This window comes from Ammospiza nelsoni, chromosome Z, assembly GCF_027579445.1.
Source record: "Ammospiza nelsoni isolate bAmmNel1 chromosome Z, bAmmNel1.pri, whole genome shotgun sequence".
NCBI lineage: Eukaryota > Metazoa > Chordata > Aves > Passeriformes > Passerellidae > Ammospiza > Ammospiza nelsoni.
In genome coordinates, this window is record NC_080669.1 from 66,878,496 (window position 1) to 66,892,520 (window position 14,025).

The 14,025-nt window shown below is 34.1% G+C and overlaps 1 protein-coding gene across 1 annotated transcript in view; it reads left to right on the forward strand.

The window, feature by feature from the left end:
* The window catches only part of CHD1 (chromodomain helicase DNA binding protein 1), a 54,371-nt gene that overhangs the window by 38,509 nt on the left and 1,837 nt on the right, over positions 1 to 14,025 (forward strand). Inside the window, exons 25-36 of the mRNA XM_059491952.1 lie at positions 809 to 850; positions 1,566 to 1,696; positions 2,084 to 2,222; positions 2,937 to 3,087; positions 3,997 to 4,119; positions 4,489 to 4,626; positions 6,841 to 7,104; positions 7,540 to 7,680; positions 10,430 to 10,608; positions 12,465 to 12,561; positions 12,791 to 12,848; positions 13,776 to 13,986. Of these exons, the coding sequence (XP_059347935.1) occupies positions 809 to 850; positions 1,566 to 1,696; positions 2,084 to 2,222; positions 2,937 to 3,087; positions 3,997 to 4,119; positions 4,489 to 4,626; positions 6,841 to 7,104; positions 7,540 to 7,680; positions 10,430 to 10,608; positions 12,465 to 12,561; positions 12,791 to 12,848; positions 13,776 to 13,986 (1,674 nt within the window). The remainder of the gene's footprint in view (positions 1 to 808; positions 851 to 1,565; positions 1,697 to 2,083; positions 2,223 to 2,936; positions 3,088 to 3,996; positions 4,120 to 4,488; positions 4,627 to 6,840; positions 7,105 to 7,539; positions 7,681 to 10,429; positions 10,609 to 12,464; positions 12,562 to 12,790; positions 12,849 to 13,775; positions 13,987 to 14,025) is intronic.

Genomic DNA, 14,025 nt, shown 5'->3' on the forward strand with positions numbered 1-14,025 from the left:
TAAGAAAATATAAAATCCTATTTGAAACTCGTATTATCATTGATCCCTTCTGTACATGCTAAATATTTGCTGAAGTATTGTTTTGGTAGGAGGAGGAGGAATTCTTTTTGTTAACATTTTTGGGTTTGTGAAATGCTACTTTGCTTCTGAAATTTTTCCCTAAATTGCTGTAAAGTCTTCAGAGTATTTGTTTTAGAGGAATAACTTCAAAGATCCTTTTTTGCTTTCTATCTCATCTAACAGTGAGGCAAATTGGTACTTTTTTTAAGGCTATTCTTGTGCATGAACAAGCAATTGTTGAGGAAGTTTTCTTTCTTCTTTTTTTTTAAATTTCTTAAAAATTCTTTCTATTCATTTTCCTTTCTCCTCCAAATATCTCCAGTTTTTTTCCATTGCTTATATATTTGAACAGAGAGTATATTTCATGTCATTTTCCTAAATCTTCCAGTTACCTGTTGGAATTATTGCTCTTTTTAATAACCATACATAACATGATGTCTGAAATCTTCATTTACTGTAAATGCACATTCAGTTTTCATTTTTAGATACGTACAGCTGCGGAGTCCTCAGTCTTGTGAAATTAATAAAGTGATTTCTGAAATAAATGATATCTTCTATTGTTTTATTTGTATCAGTTCTTAAACCCATAAAACTGATTTTATCTGAATATATGAGGCTGCTCTACTTTTTTTCCATCTATTGTCCACATAGCGTTATACTAAGATTAACAATTGTATCAATGCAACTTTAAAACAAATGTTATTTGTTAAGCGTGTATTTAAATGGTAACATTATTTTCTGTTACTAGGTTTATCAAGAGTTACAAGAAATTTGGTGGCCCTCTTGAGAGGTAAAGTTGTTTGATTATTATTTGTGCAGCAGCTTGGAATCTATTTTTTAATATATATTAGAATGTACCATGAAACTTTTGGCAGTAGGGGAAATACATAATCTTGAATATAGAGTGACTTTAGTGTAGTATCTTCCTTTTCTTCATGTATGGTATGTGTGCAGACAGCCACACAACAGACTTTGCCATTTGGAGGAGCACTTCCTTTATATGTATCTGCTGACTGGTTTACTCTTCATTGGTGATAATCATTCACTTTTCATGTTTGATAAGCCTGTTGAAAGCCTGTTAGTTTATCCACTCTGTCAAAGTTAGTTTTGCATTTTACATATTGCCAATTGTCATTTTTGAGCTTCTTTCATTATTCCTATTTTAAGAAAAACTTCCCATCCTTAAAAATGTTAATCCTTACAAATATTTATAGTGCATATGATCATATGATACATATATGTGTGTATGATTTAATGATTCATTTTCTAAAGAAATGTGAAATAATTTAACACTAGGGTAACGGTTCTTTACAGTTCTTGTTTTATTGTCCTCATACCTCAGTAATGTAGAGGTTTTTTTTCTTGGATCAAAATTGTACACCAAACAGAAACCACAGCTGACTACTAACTTACGTGATTATGTATTTTGTTTTCAAGTCTGAAGGAATCATTCACAACTGCCAAATTTTCAGACTTACAAAAATTAGTCTTTTTTTTAATTACAGGTTAGATGCTGTAGCTAGAGATGCTGAGCTAGTTGATAAATCAGAGACAGATCTCAGACGTTTGGGAGAGCTTGTACATAATGGATGCATTAAAGCCTTAAAGGACAATTCATCTGGACAAGAAAGAGCAGGTACAATATTCAGGGGGCTTGAGAGGACAGTGAAAATTGACAAGAAAAATTAGTCACTCTTGCACTCTGATTATAACAGAAAACAGTTTTGTTGGGAAATACAAACAAAACTGTTAGGGTGCATACTGGATAATTTAAATAAACCCAGAGTTACAGTAAGATGACTTTTTCCCCTTTCTGTGTGACTTACCACTGAAAAAGGAAATAGATTTTTGATTTGCTATAAAATTTGGATGTACTTCTGTTAAGTAGGGACTTTTCAATTCTGAAGCATTTAATTCAAGCATTTGGTCAAGAAAAGGTGATGACATATAATTGTTTTCTGTACGTTTTTCTCGTGTTATTTGTAAAGGTAAATATTTTAATAGCATTGTCATTTATTTTAAGGAGGTAGACTTGGGAAGGTTAAAGGCCCGACATTCCGAATCTCAGGAGTGCAAGTAAATGCAAAGTTAGTCATCTCTCATGAAGAAGAGTTGGCACCATTGCACAAATCCATTCCTTCAGATCCAGAAGAAAGAAAAAGGTACTGATTTTTGCATATTTTTAAGGGATTAGTAATGCAGAAAACTTCTCAAGTTTTGTTTTTTTTTTGCAACTTTGATTCAAACATTTTGTTAAAAGCATTGTCCCTCTATTCCTCTGTTCCCTTGAAGAACTGGCAGCAGTAACCTGCTCCACAGCTGTACTTTGTTTTTTCTTCCTTTGCCACAGAAGCCAGTAAGAGCCTTAATTTGTCAATTGTATTCACTATGAACTGTGTTCAATTACTAATAATAATTAGGACTGGAATTCAGGCTTGAGGAGGAGCTAAATGTGTCACCTCTGCTTGAGAGGAGTATCAAAGTGCAGCAGTAGTTGTTCCTACCCTCTAAACTTGCCACCTTGTGTATTGCAGTTCCTAAGCTATCCACTTCGTTAGAACACTTGGATGTTAATTTTTGCTTTTATTCGTGGCTAGCCAGTCCTATCACAAGGCTCATGGGTACAGACAGATATCTGTTCTTCATATTTTAGTCTTAATAAGCTTTGAAACACATTCCAGTGCTGATTTCAATAAATGTGTTATAGAAATACTAAGAAAATATTATTATAAATATTTGGATTAATTTCTTAAATTTACCAGCATCTCAGCAGAGAAAATAAATCTAGTTACATTACCTTCAGTATGTTCTCTTTCCCCTCACTAAATTTCAGATGTAAAAATCGTGTATTTTTCTTTCTAATACATTTCTTCTAGATATGTCATCCCATGCCACACTAAGGCTGCTCATTTTGATATAGACTGGGGTAAGGAAGATGACTCCAATTTGTTGATAGGCATCTATGAATATGGTTATGGCAGCTGGGAAATGATAAAAATGGATCCTGATCTCAGTTTGACACAGAAGGTATGTCATCTACAATAGTTCATCAAGGACTGTTTGCTTAGGTATTGATGCTGCTAAGTAGTGTTACTGAAAGAACTTATTTTATGATAAATGAAATTGCAAAAATGTACGTCAGTTGTACTTCATATGTAATTCATATCCTTCTCATAGTATAGTACTAAATTTTGGGGTCTTGAGTATTTATTTTGAAGCATGCCTTCTTGCAGTCGGTGTGTGTTTTCATATTCTCACGTGGTTGGTTCTGTGTAATTTGATTTTTTTCAGTCTTTTCTTTCTTTACTTCAGATGTTCTGGTTTTGTTTCTCCATCCCTGCTTAATCCCCAGGTTCTTCAGTTGAAGCTGTCTTCTACTCTCAATTGAGAGTAGCTATACTAGAATTAGTGCAGTAACTTCTTAGCAATAGTGAGCAGCAGATACTGAGGAAAAGCCTGGGGTGAAGTAAACTTTATGACAGTGACAACAACCTATAGCTTTGGGATTTGAGAAGACAGGTTTGTGTCCAAATTTGCTTAGTCATGATTCCTACACCTGCTTTTCATTAATTTGTCTGGCTTTTGAAACCATGTATTTGTGTTCTTGGCAGCTTCATTTAGAAGATGAATGAGTCAGATGCTGGAGTTCTGTGACTGACTGGTACAGGTGGCTGTAATTTCTTAGATGAGACATCAGAGTGGAGATAGAAATATGAGGCTGGTTTCTTGAGCTGGTTTTAAACTCTGATGCAATTTCCAAGACTGCATTGGTCACTTGCATTGGTTTCATTGGAGAGAAATGAAAACTTACATGAAATTCTCCTTCACTTTAAACATTCTGATATATTTACTGAGTATAGTTGGAATGTGCTCCAGGCTACCATCTGAAGTTGATAATCTGTACTCACAGCTGTGATGCTATCATTTTCTCCTCAGATTTTGCCTGATGATCCAGATAAGAAACCCCAGGCAAAGCAGTTACAGACCCGTGCAGACTACCTCATTAAATTACTGAATAAAGACCTTGTGAGGAAGGAAGCACAAAGGCTTGCTGGAGCAGTAAGTAAAATGTGGCATTCATTAATAAGGTAAAACAATATGCTGATTGGCATGTCACCTGATCCTTTTAATTTTTCAGTTCCACACTTTTTATTTGTGTAGTATTACTCTATTCTTAATTTTAGAACACAAGACAAACTCAGGATATTAATTGCAAGTTTCATATAGTATTAGTCTCTTATTATTTGTGTGTATTCTCTACTGTTGCACTAAGCTCTGTCTGCAGTCCTGAGTAAAGTGGTGGTCATAAGTGGCAATAAATAAAATAAAAGGAACTCTCTCTTTGATGTAAAACCAAATCTTACTTTGCAAATATAGTGCTAGGATGCCTGTCAGTTGACATGATTAAAGAGATCAATTTACATTCAGGGCAATTCAAAGAGGAGGAAAACAAGGACTAAGAAGAATAAGGTGCTAAAGGCTGAAAAATTAAAAGAAGAAATAAAAAGTGATTCTTCACCACAACCGTCAGAAAAATCTGATGAAGATGATGATGAGAATAACAAGGTGAGTATCTTTCACACAGTAAAGATACTTACCACACATTCAGTTCTTCCTGTTAGTATCAATTTGTATTTCATCTTCTGCTTGGTTTAATAAAATTAAAACACCTGAATGTCATTCTTTTCCCGTGGCCACTACAACTGATGTTGCATCAGTATAAGCACATGGAAGACTATCTATTTCAGTTTAATCCTAAATAAATTAATAAGGAATTATGAGTTTTCCAAATAGTTATTAAAATATTATAGTCTAAATAATAGTGACATCGCTCAGTTTCAACTTTTTTTTTTTAAGCATTAGCCCTGTATTTGCAAGAATTGCAAATCACAGTTGTAAAACTACTGGATGTTGCTCATGTGTTACTACTGCCGGTAATGATTCTTAAGGTAAAGACTTTTTTATTGAGGCTGAGAAAAATGTCACCAAGCTCCATTGGAATGCGCAGCATAAAAAATTGTATTTCAAGGCTTGCATATGAAAGCTCATGTATACATCATGGCTCTCATTTTTCAGAAAAACTAACCTTGTTGGGTTTTTTTACTTATGATTATTAATCTTGGTATTATGCTTTTGTTGTGTCTTTTTGTTCTTCATCACATAGCAAAATCACTAGACATAAAAATTTGGATAAAATTTAGGATCATGTCACAGCTGATTTGAAAGCAGTTGAATTAAGTAACTGCAATTCTATAATCCATAAAATACTATACTTTGTTTAAAGCAAACAGTTACAAGCTATTGTAATTGTCAGCTTGTTCTAAAAGAAAAACTACTTATGGAATACATAGTTTAAATTAGCATTAGAAAAGCCATTATAAATCTATGAAAAAATAGTAATTTTTAATCACTCTTTCAGTGTATGTATTTAAATTGTACTATAAAGAATAAAATGTGAGGCCAGCAATAAAAAAAAAAAAAAATCAGTGTAGACTGCCCTGTGTTTATAGCTAGAATAATCTGCCTGGAATGTAAGACTAAGACCTGCAAATGTTGCCACAGTTGCCAGTACATTAATGGGAACAACTGGACCCTAAAACTAAGCAAATTAATTGTTCAGACTACTTCAAAAATGAGTGTTAGTCTTCATCTCCACTCAAAAGAAAAGACACTGCCATCAGCTGATGGACTAACTGTGTTTTGAGAGACTGCCTAGAATGCTGTCCTCTCTGTTAATAACAGGTGCTCATCGCTTCAGTACTTTTGGGCACTGAATAACAATTCCATTTCTGAATACTGGACTGTATACTACAACCTTTCTAAACTACTGGCTTTAGCTACGTAGATTCCATACTGTGTGCAGGATCTAAAACTTACCTATTTTACTGCTAGAATTAACAAAAAAGTTATCAAATCATTGGATTTTTGCTAGAAAGTAGTTCCCATGATACCTAAACACTAAAACTTAGCCCTGATTGAGCTCATAACTTCATACATGTTCTAAGTAACTGGTTCAGTTCAAGTACTAGACAGTCTTTCATCTGTTTTCATGCAACAGATAAGCAGTTTCTGTATGTGCCTTTCTGGTATGTTCAAATAAATTCAAACATGATAATGATTCTTCCATCTGTGTTATAATAATACTTTATTTATAGTATTTTTCTGTGTCTGAAAGGATATTAGTTTTTATCCTAGACCTTTTCAGTGAATATTATAAAGAGCAGTGAGGAATACTTTGTTCACCTTCAGACAGGTTAAATGGGCACATAACAGAGAGTCTGTAATTGAAGATTTTTTTAAAGCCTAGTGAAATTAACAGTTCTGGAAAAGAGAAAGTTGGGATTCTGTTACCTTCTCCTGTGAGTGTTTAATATGGGATTGGGACAGAGCTAATTAGATCAGAGGTCTTCTAACATCTCCCATCACTTGACTAGCTTGACTGACCAGGTCAGTTTTTCAAAACCATACTTCCTTTTAGATTTCAGGTTTTCAGTCTAACAGCCTTTAATGGGATCAAATTCAAATTTTATTCCAAGTTAACTGGATACAATTTCTCATGCCCACTGCCTCCACCAATCAGTACTTGCTTTGTCACATCAAGGAAGTGAGTGCATAGTGCTCATATTTCTTGACCAACTGCATTCAGTTCTATTTAGAGGTGATATGATAAATCTATGTCCAGAAATAAAAAAATTCACAGATAAAAAGTGTTTTAATCTATGCAGAACTTGTATAGATAGGAACCCAATTTGATGTGACATATATGCTTGCATATTGCAGGATGAGATTGTTTCAGTGAAACATCTGCATAAAAAATTTAAAGCAGAAAAAGAAAATGAAGAAAAGCCTGAGCCAGATACTGGTATAAAGAAGGAGGCTGAAGAAAAGAGAGAGACAAAAGAAAAGGAAAATAAGAGGGATTTGAAAAGGGACAAAAAAGAAAAAGAGGATAAGAAAGAATTAAAAGAAAAGGATATTAAAGAAAAGAGAGAAAACAAAGTAAAAGAATCCACACAGAAAGAAAAAGAAGTAAAGGAAGAGAAGGTAACTAGGTTTACTTATATTATATAGTGCTAGAGAAGGCCACCAGGTTTTTGTAAATGATTTTGAGATGAAAAAATGTTGTGGATCTGAATAGTTGTCATTTCAGTAAAGTATTTTATGTTATTTGAAGCTTTACTTTTACTACCTGAAATCATTAGGGCAGGCATTTGAAATGGGGAAGTTCAGTGATACAGCTCTTAATTGGACTGAATGTATGCAAAAAAATTTATTTTTCCATTTCACAGAGAGAGTAAAATGTGCTGTAATTGAATGTCGGCATAGATTTTATTCTTATATATTTAAGAGAATGCAGTGGTTATGGGTATTGTCATCTGTTATAACTGCAGAACCAAAATAAAATGTAGTATCTTGTTCTTAGGTAAATGAAATCAAATAACTGCAGAACCAAAATAAAATTTTGTATCTTATTCTTAGGTAAATGAAATCAAATCCGAAAATAAGGAAAAAACTAAAAAAATTCCATTGCTGGATACTCCAGTTCATATTACTGCATCTAGTGAACCAGTTCCAATATCAGAAGAATCTGAAGAGCTAGATCAGAAAACTTTCAGTGTGGTAAGTCACCTTTTAATAAATTATTGTGTATACTTAATAGTCTAAATGAGGACAATTACTGATATTCTTGATACTGTTACTTGGCACAGTAACACAGGTGATCTTTTGCAATGTCTTGGATCAATGAATGTTATTGACAGTGTACTAAAGTGATTTTTGACTCTGTTCTAGCAGTTTTATTTTGGATTTTTGTTGTATATATGCAAGATAATAGAAAAACCCAACAGTTTGTAGGATTAATAGGTTGAGAATATTAACTAAAGATTTATCCATGAGAATCACCTGTATATCCTGCTTCTTAAGAGCAGATGTGAATGAATGTTAATGGAATTCATGGAGTCTTTGGCTTCACCATATAATATATGCTTTTCTTCTTTGTAAGATAGCAAGAAAAACTAGGATTCAGCACTTCTCTTCTGAAGTATTGCAAACTTTAGTTAGTAAACACAGGAAGAAACAGTGCTAAAGCACTTAGAAATATCTTGCTGAGGTAATGTCTCTGATACCAAAAGAATTCTGTTTAATCACTACTGCTTACAAGAATATAATTAACATTTGAGAAAAATGTATATGCACAATTTATATGAAGTTTTATAGGTTGGCTGAGGCCCGTGGAAAAGTATCAGTGAGCTACTTTCACAGCTGTGGTTGTTTTGTCATTCAGATTTCAACAGCTGTGTTTTTGCCAGCTAGGTCTGTTCGGTGTATTGTGGTACTGGCCGTGAGAACACCAGTAAGATTCTTGTTATTATGGCAGTTACTGTCCATGAGTTTATTCTTAACTCACCTGTGATTTTCAGCATGGCCCTTGAGTGATTCAAGTGGATATGTCAGTGTGGCTAATGACAGAAAATAATTTGATTTCCATGTGCAGTTATATATTTCTGATCACTTTTCTATATTTAAGAATTGCACTCTATAAGCTGTCTTTTAAAAAGCTACTTTAATCTGTGGCAAGTTTAATATGTAAACCAAATGCTTGATTCCTTAGTGGCATGAGATGGCAATGGAACAGCTTCCCCAGTTTTTCCTAGTTGTCCCTAGATGCTTACCTGGTAATGATGATATTCTATTTCATTCCATTCCAGGTATTTGTTTGGTTTTTCTAGGTTTGGTAGCATATAGTGGGGAAGAATGGGGGAAGGAGATGATTGGTTTTTATCATTATGCCATGGTAAGGTGCAGTCTAAACATACTAGTTAAGTGCACTTTCAAATGGAAATGTTCAGGCTTAACTGACAGTGACCTTGATGACAAGGAGGATATTCTTTTGGTCATGGGTACCATGCTATTGGAGTTTGATGTATGATTAAGCAAGTGTCTGCAATTTAAACCATGCCAACTGGATTTGTCTGGATTTATTATTAAAACACTGGATTCAGAATATGAAAATTCAAGAATGCATGACCTTTATCTGTGGCTAGTCTAAGCATTCCCTGCAGCCACATCTCAAGTGCTGTGTTCAGTTCTGGGCCCATCAGTTCAAAAAGGACATTTTGATGCGGAAGCCAGTCTAGAGAAGGGAATGGAGCTGGGGAAGGGTCTGGAGCACCAGTCTTATGAGGAGTGGCTGAGAGAGCTGGAGTTTTTGAGCCCAAAGGAGAATCAGGGGAGACTTTACCACACCCTACAGCTGCCTGATAGCAGGTTGTAGCCAGGTGAGGATCAGGTCTTTTCCTGGGGAACCAGTGACAGGACAAGGAGAAACGGCCACAAGCTACTTAAGGGAAGGTTTATGTTGAATGTAAGGAAAGATTTCTTCAGTGAAAGAGTGGTTGAACAGTGAACAGTCTGCTCAAGGAGGAGATAAAATCAGTATGCCTGGAAGTGTTCAAAAGAACAATGATGTGGAACTTGATATAGTCCAGTTGAGATGGTGGTGTTCAGTCAGAGTTTGGATTTAATGATCTTGGAGGTTGTTTCCACCCTTTATGGTCCTATACGCAAACTAGCTTTCTTCTAGGTAGCTTAACTTCTGCTAATATCTGCAAAGAAGTGAGGTTTGAAAAATGCTCAGAGAAGCAATTTTGATCCTTTGTTGAACGCCAAGCGTAATGGTGGCAGAAAGTATTTGTTTGAAATGTACTGAACACTCTCATATTTAATTTTGACATTGAGTTTGTATAGCTTTTTAGGTGGTAAGTCTTGCCCTACATGATTATGCTCAGAGTTGTAATTGCAAAATACGGTTGGAGTAAGTCCTTTTCCTCACAAATCCTATATATTAAATTAGTGCTTTCTCATCCTAGTAGTGTCCTACCCTTAAGGGGAAGACATCACCCTAGATTCCTGGAAGCTTGCAAGAGAAAGGAACTTCAAAAGTGAGCAGGTCTGCAAAAGCTTAGAAGGTTTTATTAGTAGATTACACACTTTGAATGAAAATCAGTATGTTAGTCCCTGATCTGCCATATAAGCCCGCAGCAGTGGGTTTTGAACAGAAAAAAGTGTGGCTTCACAGCTATCAGACTGCTGATGTTTGAGATATACACATTGGCACCTTCTACAGCTGGATACACGTATTTTATACAATCTGATGCTTTCATAGAGAAGTGAATTTCCAATTGGATTGATAATCTTCCAAAGGGAACATGTAAAACATTTTTTAGACCTCTGAGACAGCCTTGTGTTTCATTTGACTTCTAACAATCCTGTCTTCACCTGTGGTTATATATCACAGTAAAAGATGAGTCATGCTTGAGAATTAATTTTTTTCTTTTGGATCGATACATTCCTTTTTTCCATTTTACAGTGCAAAGAAAGAATGAGACCTGTCAAGGCAGCATTGAAACAGCTTGATCGACCAGAGAAGGGCCTTTCTGAAAGAGAACAGCTGGAACATACTAGACAGTGTCTTATCAAAATTGGGGATCATATTACTGAGTGTCTAAAGGAGTACACAAGTCCCGAACAAATTAAACAGTGGAGAAAGTAAGTTATTTTCTTGGGTTTTACTTGAAAAAGGGAAGTCTGCAATTGGTTCCTTTGAGAAGAGCAGGTTTTAGTTATTTCTCCTGTTTATTTTTCCCCTTTTCTTGTATCTTTCTGCTGTTTTAAATAGGAGTCTATTAAAAGGTGATTATACATTGTTCTGACTTGTAATAGATTGACTTTAAGCATTGATGCAGAGCCCTATATTTTGTCCAGAAGGTGGAGACATCTCTGTCTTTAACACGGACAGCAAATGCTAGGGACTGGTCACTGCCACTGTGTTCAGTGAAAACCATTCTTACCTTTAACGATCTGGTTTTTCAACTTCAGGTCATTTTGGTTTTTTAATAATTCATGTTGAAAATACAGTTCTAAAATTGTGTTGAATGTATGATTCCAAGTTGTAGGATTCTTTCTTTTTTTTAATGTAATCTAAAATGAAATTGTGTATTATGTATTAACTATTACTTGATGACAAGTATTTATTATAATATACTCAGATGCACTTGAAAAGCGAGGAAAGAGTTTACATCTATATCAGATGACAATAGAAAACAACTAAGGAAAAAATACTGGTCTTGTATTTCATTGATACATTCTTAATGTAATTTGACTTACTTTTGTCAGAATGTTCAGTTAATGTCTCTATGCTTGAAAATACATCTTCTGATTATATATATATATCTAATTCTTAAGTCTTGCATTTTCTTGAAGAATTCTGCTAGTGTAATTTGCTTCTGCTGATTTTACTTCCTTTACTTGAAAATAGTAAGGTGATCTGAGATACAAAAGCAAGATCCATGTCTTAGGTTTTGGTAGGGTTTTTTTTTATTATTTTAAGTGGAAACTTGTAATAGAGCTGTTATTGAGAATAATGCTATGATGTTATGTGTAGATAAATAAAATTATTTTAGCTACATTTGATAAGAAGTATTGTAGTTTATATTAAGTTAGAATGGTCTCATTAGGCACAGCATTGACTGGCTGCATACTTAGTCAAACTTGTGGACAGAAATTATCATGTTTAAATAATCACAGTGAAGGAGAATCCTGCTGCTTTGTGAACCCGCACACTTCAAGTGTTTCTGAACACTGTATTCTGTAGACTTTTCTAAGCATTCCACCTGCAAATTTCACTAAAAAATTAAGTATCTGTTAAAAAAACTTCACCTGTGATCATGGAAAAAAAAGCTTTCTTCAGAATTTTGGCATCTTGACAGCGAAAAACTGTCTTTGCTCTTCTTCAGTTCCTTCAAGCACAGATTTGGCACAGATTTATTACCCTATGACTTCTGTTCTCTTTCACATCTCTTACTTGGTTTCCAAAAGCCTTGACTAGACTTTCAAAAGTCTGTGGAAAATTTCTCTTGCTGATGGTTTAATACGATAAGGTTTGTTGTGTCAAGTGTGTTATCCTGTAAGAAATTTCACATTTGAAAGAATTTTTACTTCCTTTAGGTACTTAAATTTTTAATTTACAGACTGGTAAATACTCACAATTCAAACAAATTTTTAGAAGATATATATATCAACTGATAGCTATGTTTTAAATAAGAATTTTACAAAAATTTAACAATTTTTATTAGTACTATTGTCCTTGCACTTCACACTCTGAAGTACTTACAATAAATATTAAAAAGTGAAAAATTTTTAAAGGGATCAGTCTTTCAAGTATTTAATTTACAACCGCATAACATTTCTTGTGCAATTTGGCAATATTGTGTAGCTTATATACCATTTCCAGTTTACTGAAGTACTGTTCAAATAATTTCAGTCAAATCCATGTTCTGCTACATAATAAAGGGCAAAGAAATTTAAAGAAGACTTACAACTTTTCTTTTTTTCTTCTTCCTCAGAAATTTGTGGATTTTTGTCTCTAAGTTTACAGAATTCGATGCCAGAAAGCTGCACAAACTGTATAAACATGCAATCAAAAAACGTCAAGAGTCTCAGGTAATATTTTTAAATAGTTTTGAAATACACAAATATATATTTTAATTATTATAATTTTTATTAGATTTAGAGGATTATGAAGAACATGGAAATACACTTCAAGTTGCTATTCATGTTTGCAGTATAATAGTCTCTTTTGATAGAGTATTTTTCTAATGTATTCAAATGAACTTTGGGATTTACTAATAAGTACATTTACCAGTGTAAAAAGTGTACTTGTCTTTTTTAGCAACACAGCGATCAGAATATTAGCGGTCATGTGAATACACATGTAATTAGAAATCCAGGTAAGAAACTTTCAAGTATATTCTTGTATTAAATACCTTAAGTATTCTTGTTTATTTCATTTCACATGTCTTCTGGTTCTGTTTTCCACATGGTTATGTACCACAGTAATAGACTAATTCGAAAACCTTCACTAATTTGCTCTTGAAATCCAGCAAAGTGCAGAGTGAAGCTGGTACTTAGCAGGTTATTTGAGCATCCTTTTAAATAAAAACTATTTTTGTGTTAAATTTTGGAGAGGGCAAGAGGTCTACTTAAAACCTGTAAACTTATCAGAAATTCTGGTAAGTGTGTAGCTGTCACAGTATCACTATGATGAAAGACTATAGTCTCATAGTCTGACTTGCTGTCAGAGTTGTTAGTTACAGTTGTCTTTTATTGTTGTCATTAACACTCATTTTTTTCCCCACATGTTTCCACACCTGCCTTTTTGTATGTAGTGCTTTATTTAATCTTGTGTTACTGAACTTCCAAGTATATTGTCATGGACTTAACAATCACAAATTTTAGGAATACCACTGAAATTTTTTTGCTAAGAAGGTGTTTCTTTAAACTATTACTCATACTAAGTCTATGCCTTCTTAGAGAGGAAGTTGCTGCCATTCTATCTAAAATTGCTCTACTGAAGGTACTCTCTACTCACTGCCCATTTGGACACTCAGCTTCATAGACTGGAGAGGTTGAGAAGTTCTATGCATCTACATTTCCAAGTCCTATGCATCTACATTCTAGCTTGATTTCCTCTTAAATCTGAGATTTTTTTGTGTTCACTGGCATTATTGCATTTGATTTTCAGCTATTTAGGTCTTCTTTCTTTTAAATAATGTCCATTTCATACTGGTTTACAGCTGACAGATAGAAGTGCTGTTTGAATTAGGTGAAGTAAAAATGTTACGGTATTTCCTTTTAACCTCTGCTTTATTAAACAGATGTGGAAAGATTGAAGGAGAATACAAACCATGATGACAGTAGCAGGGACAGCTATTCCTCTGATAGACATCTGTCACAATACCATGATCATCATAAGGACAGGCATCAGGGAGATGCTTACAAGAAAAATGATTCCAGGAAAAGGCCTTATTCAGCCTTCAGCAATGGAAAAGATCACAGAGACTGGGATCACTACAAACAAGACAGCAGGTGAGTTTCTTTAGCAATTTTGAAAGCCGGTCAGAATTC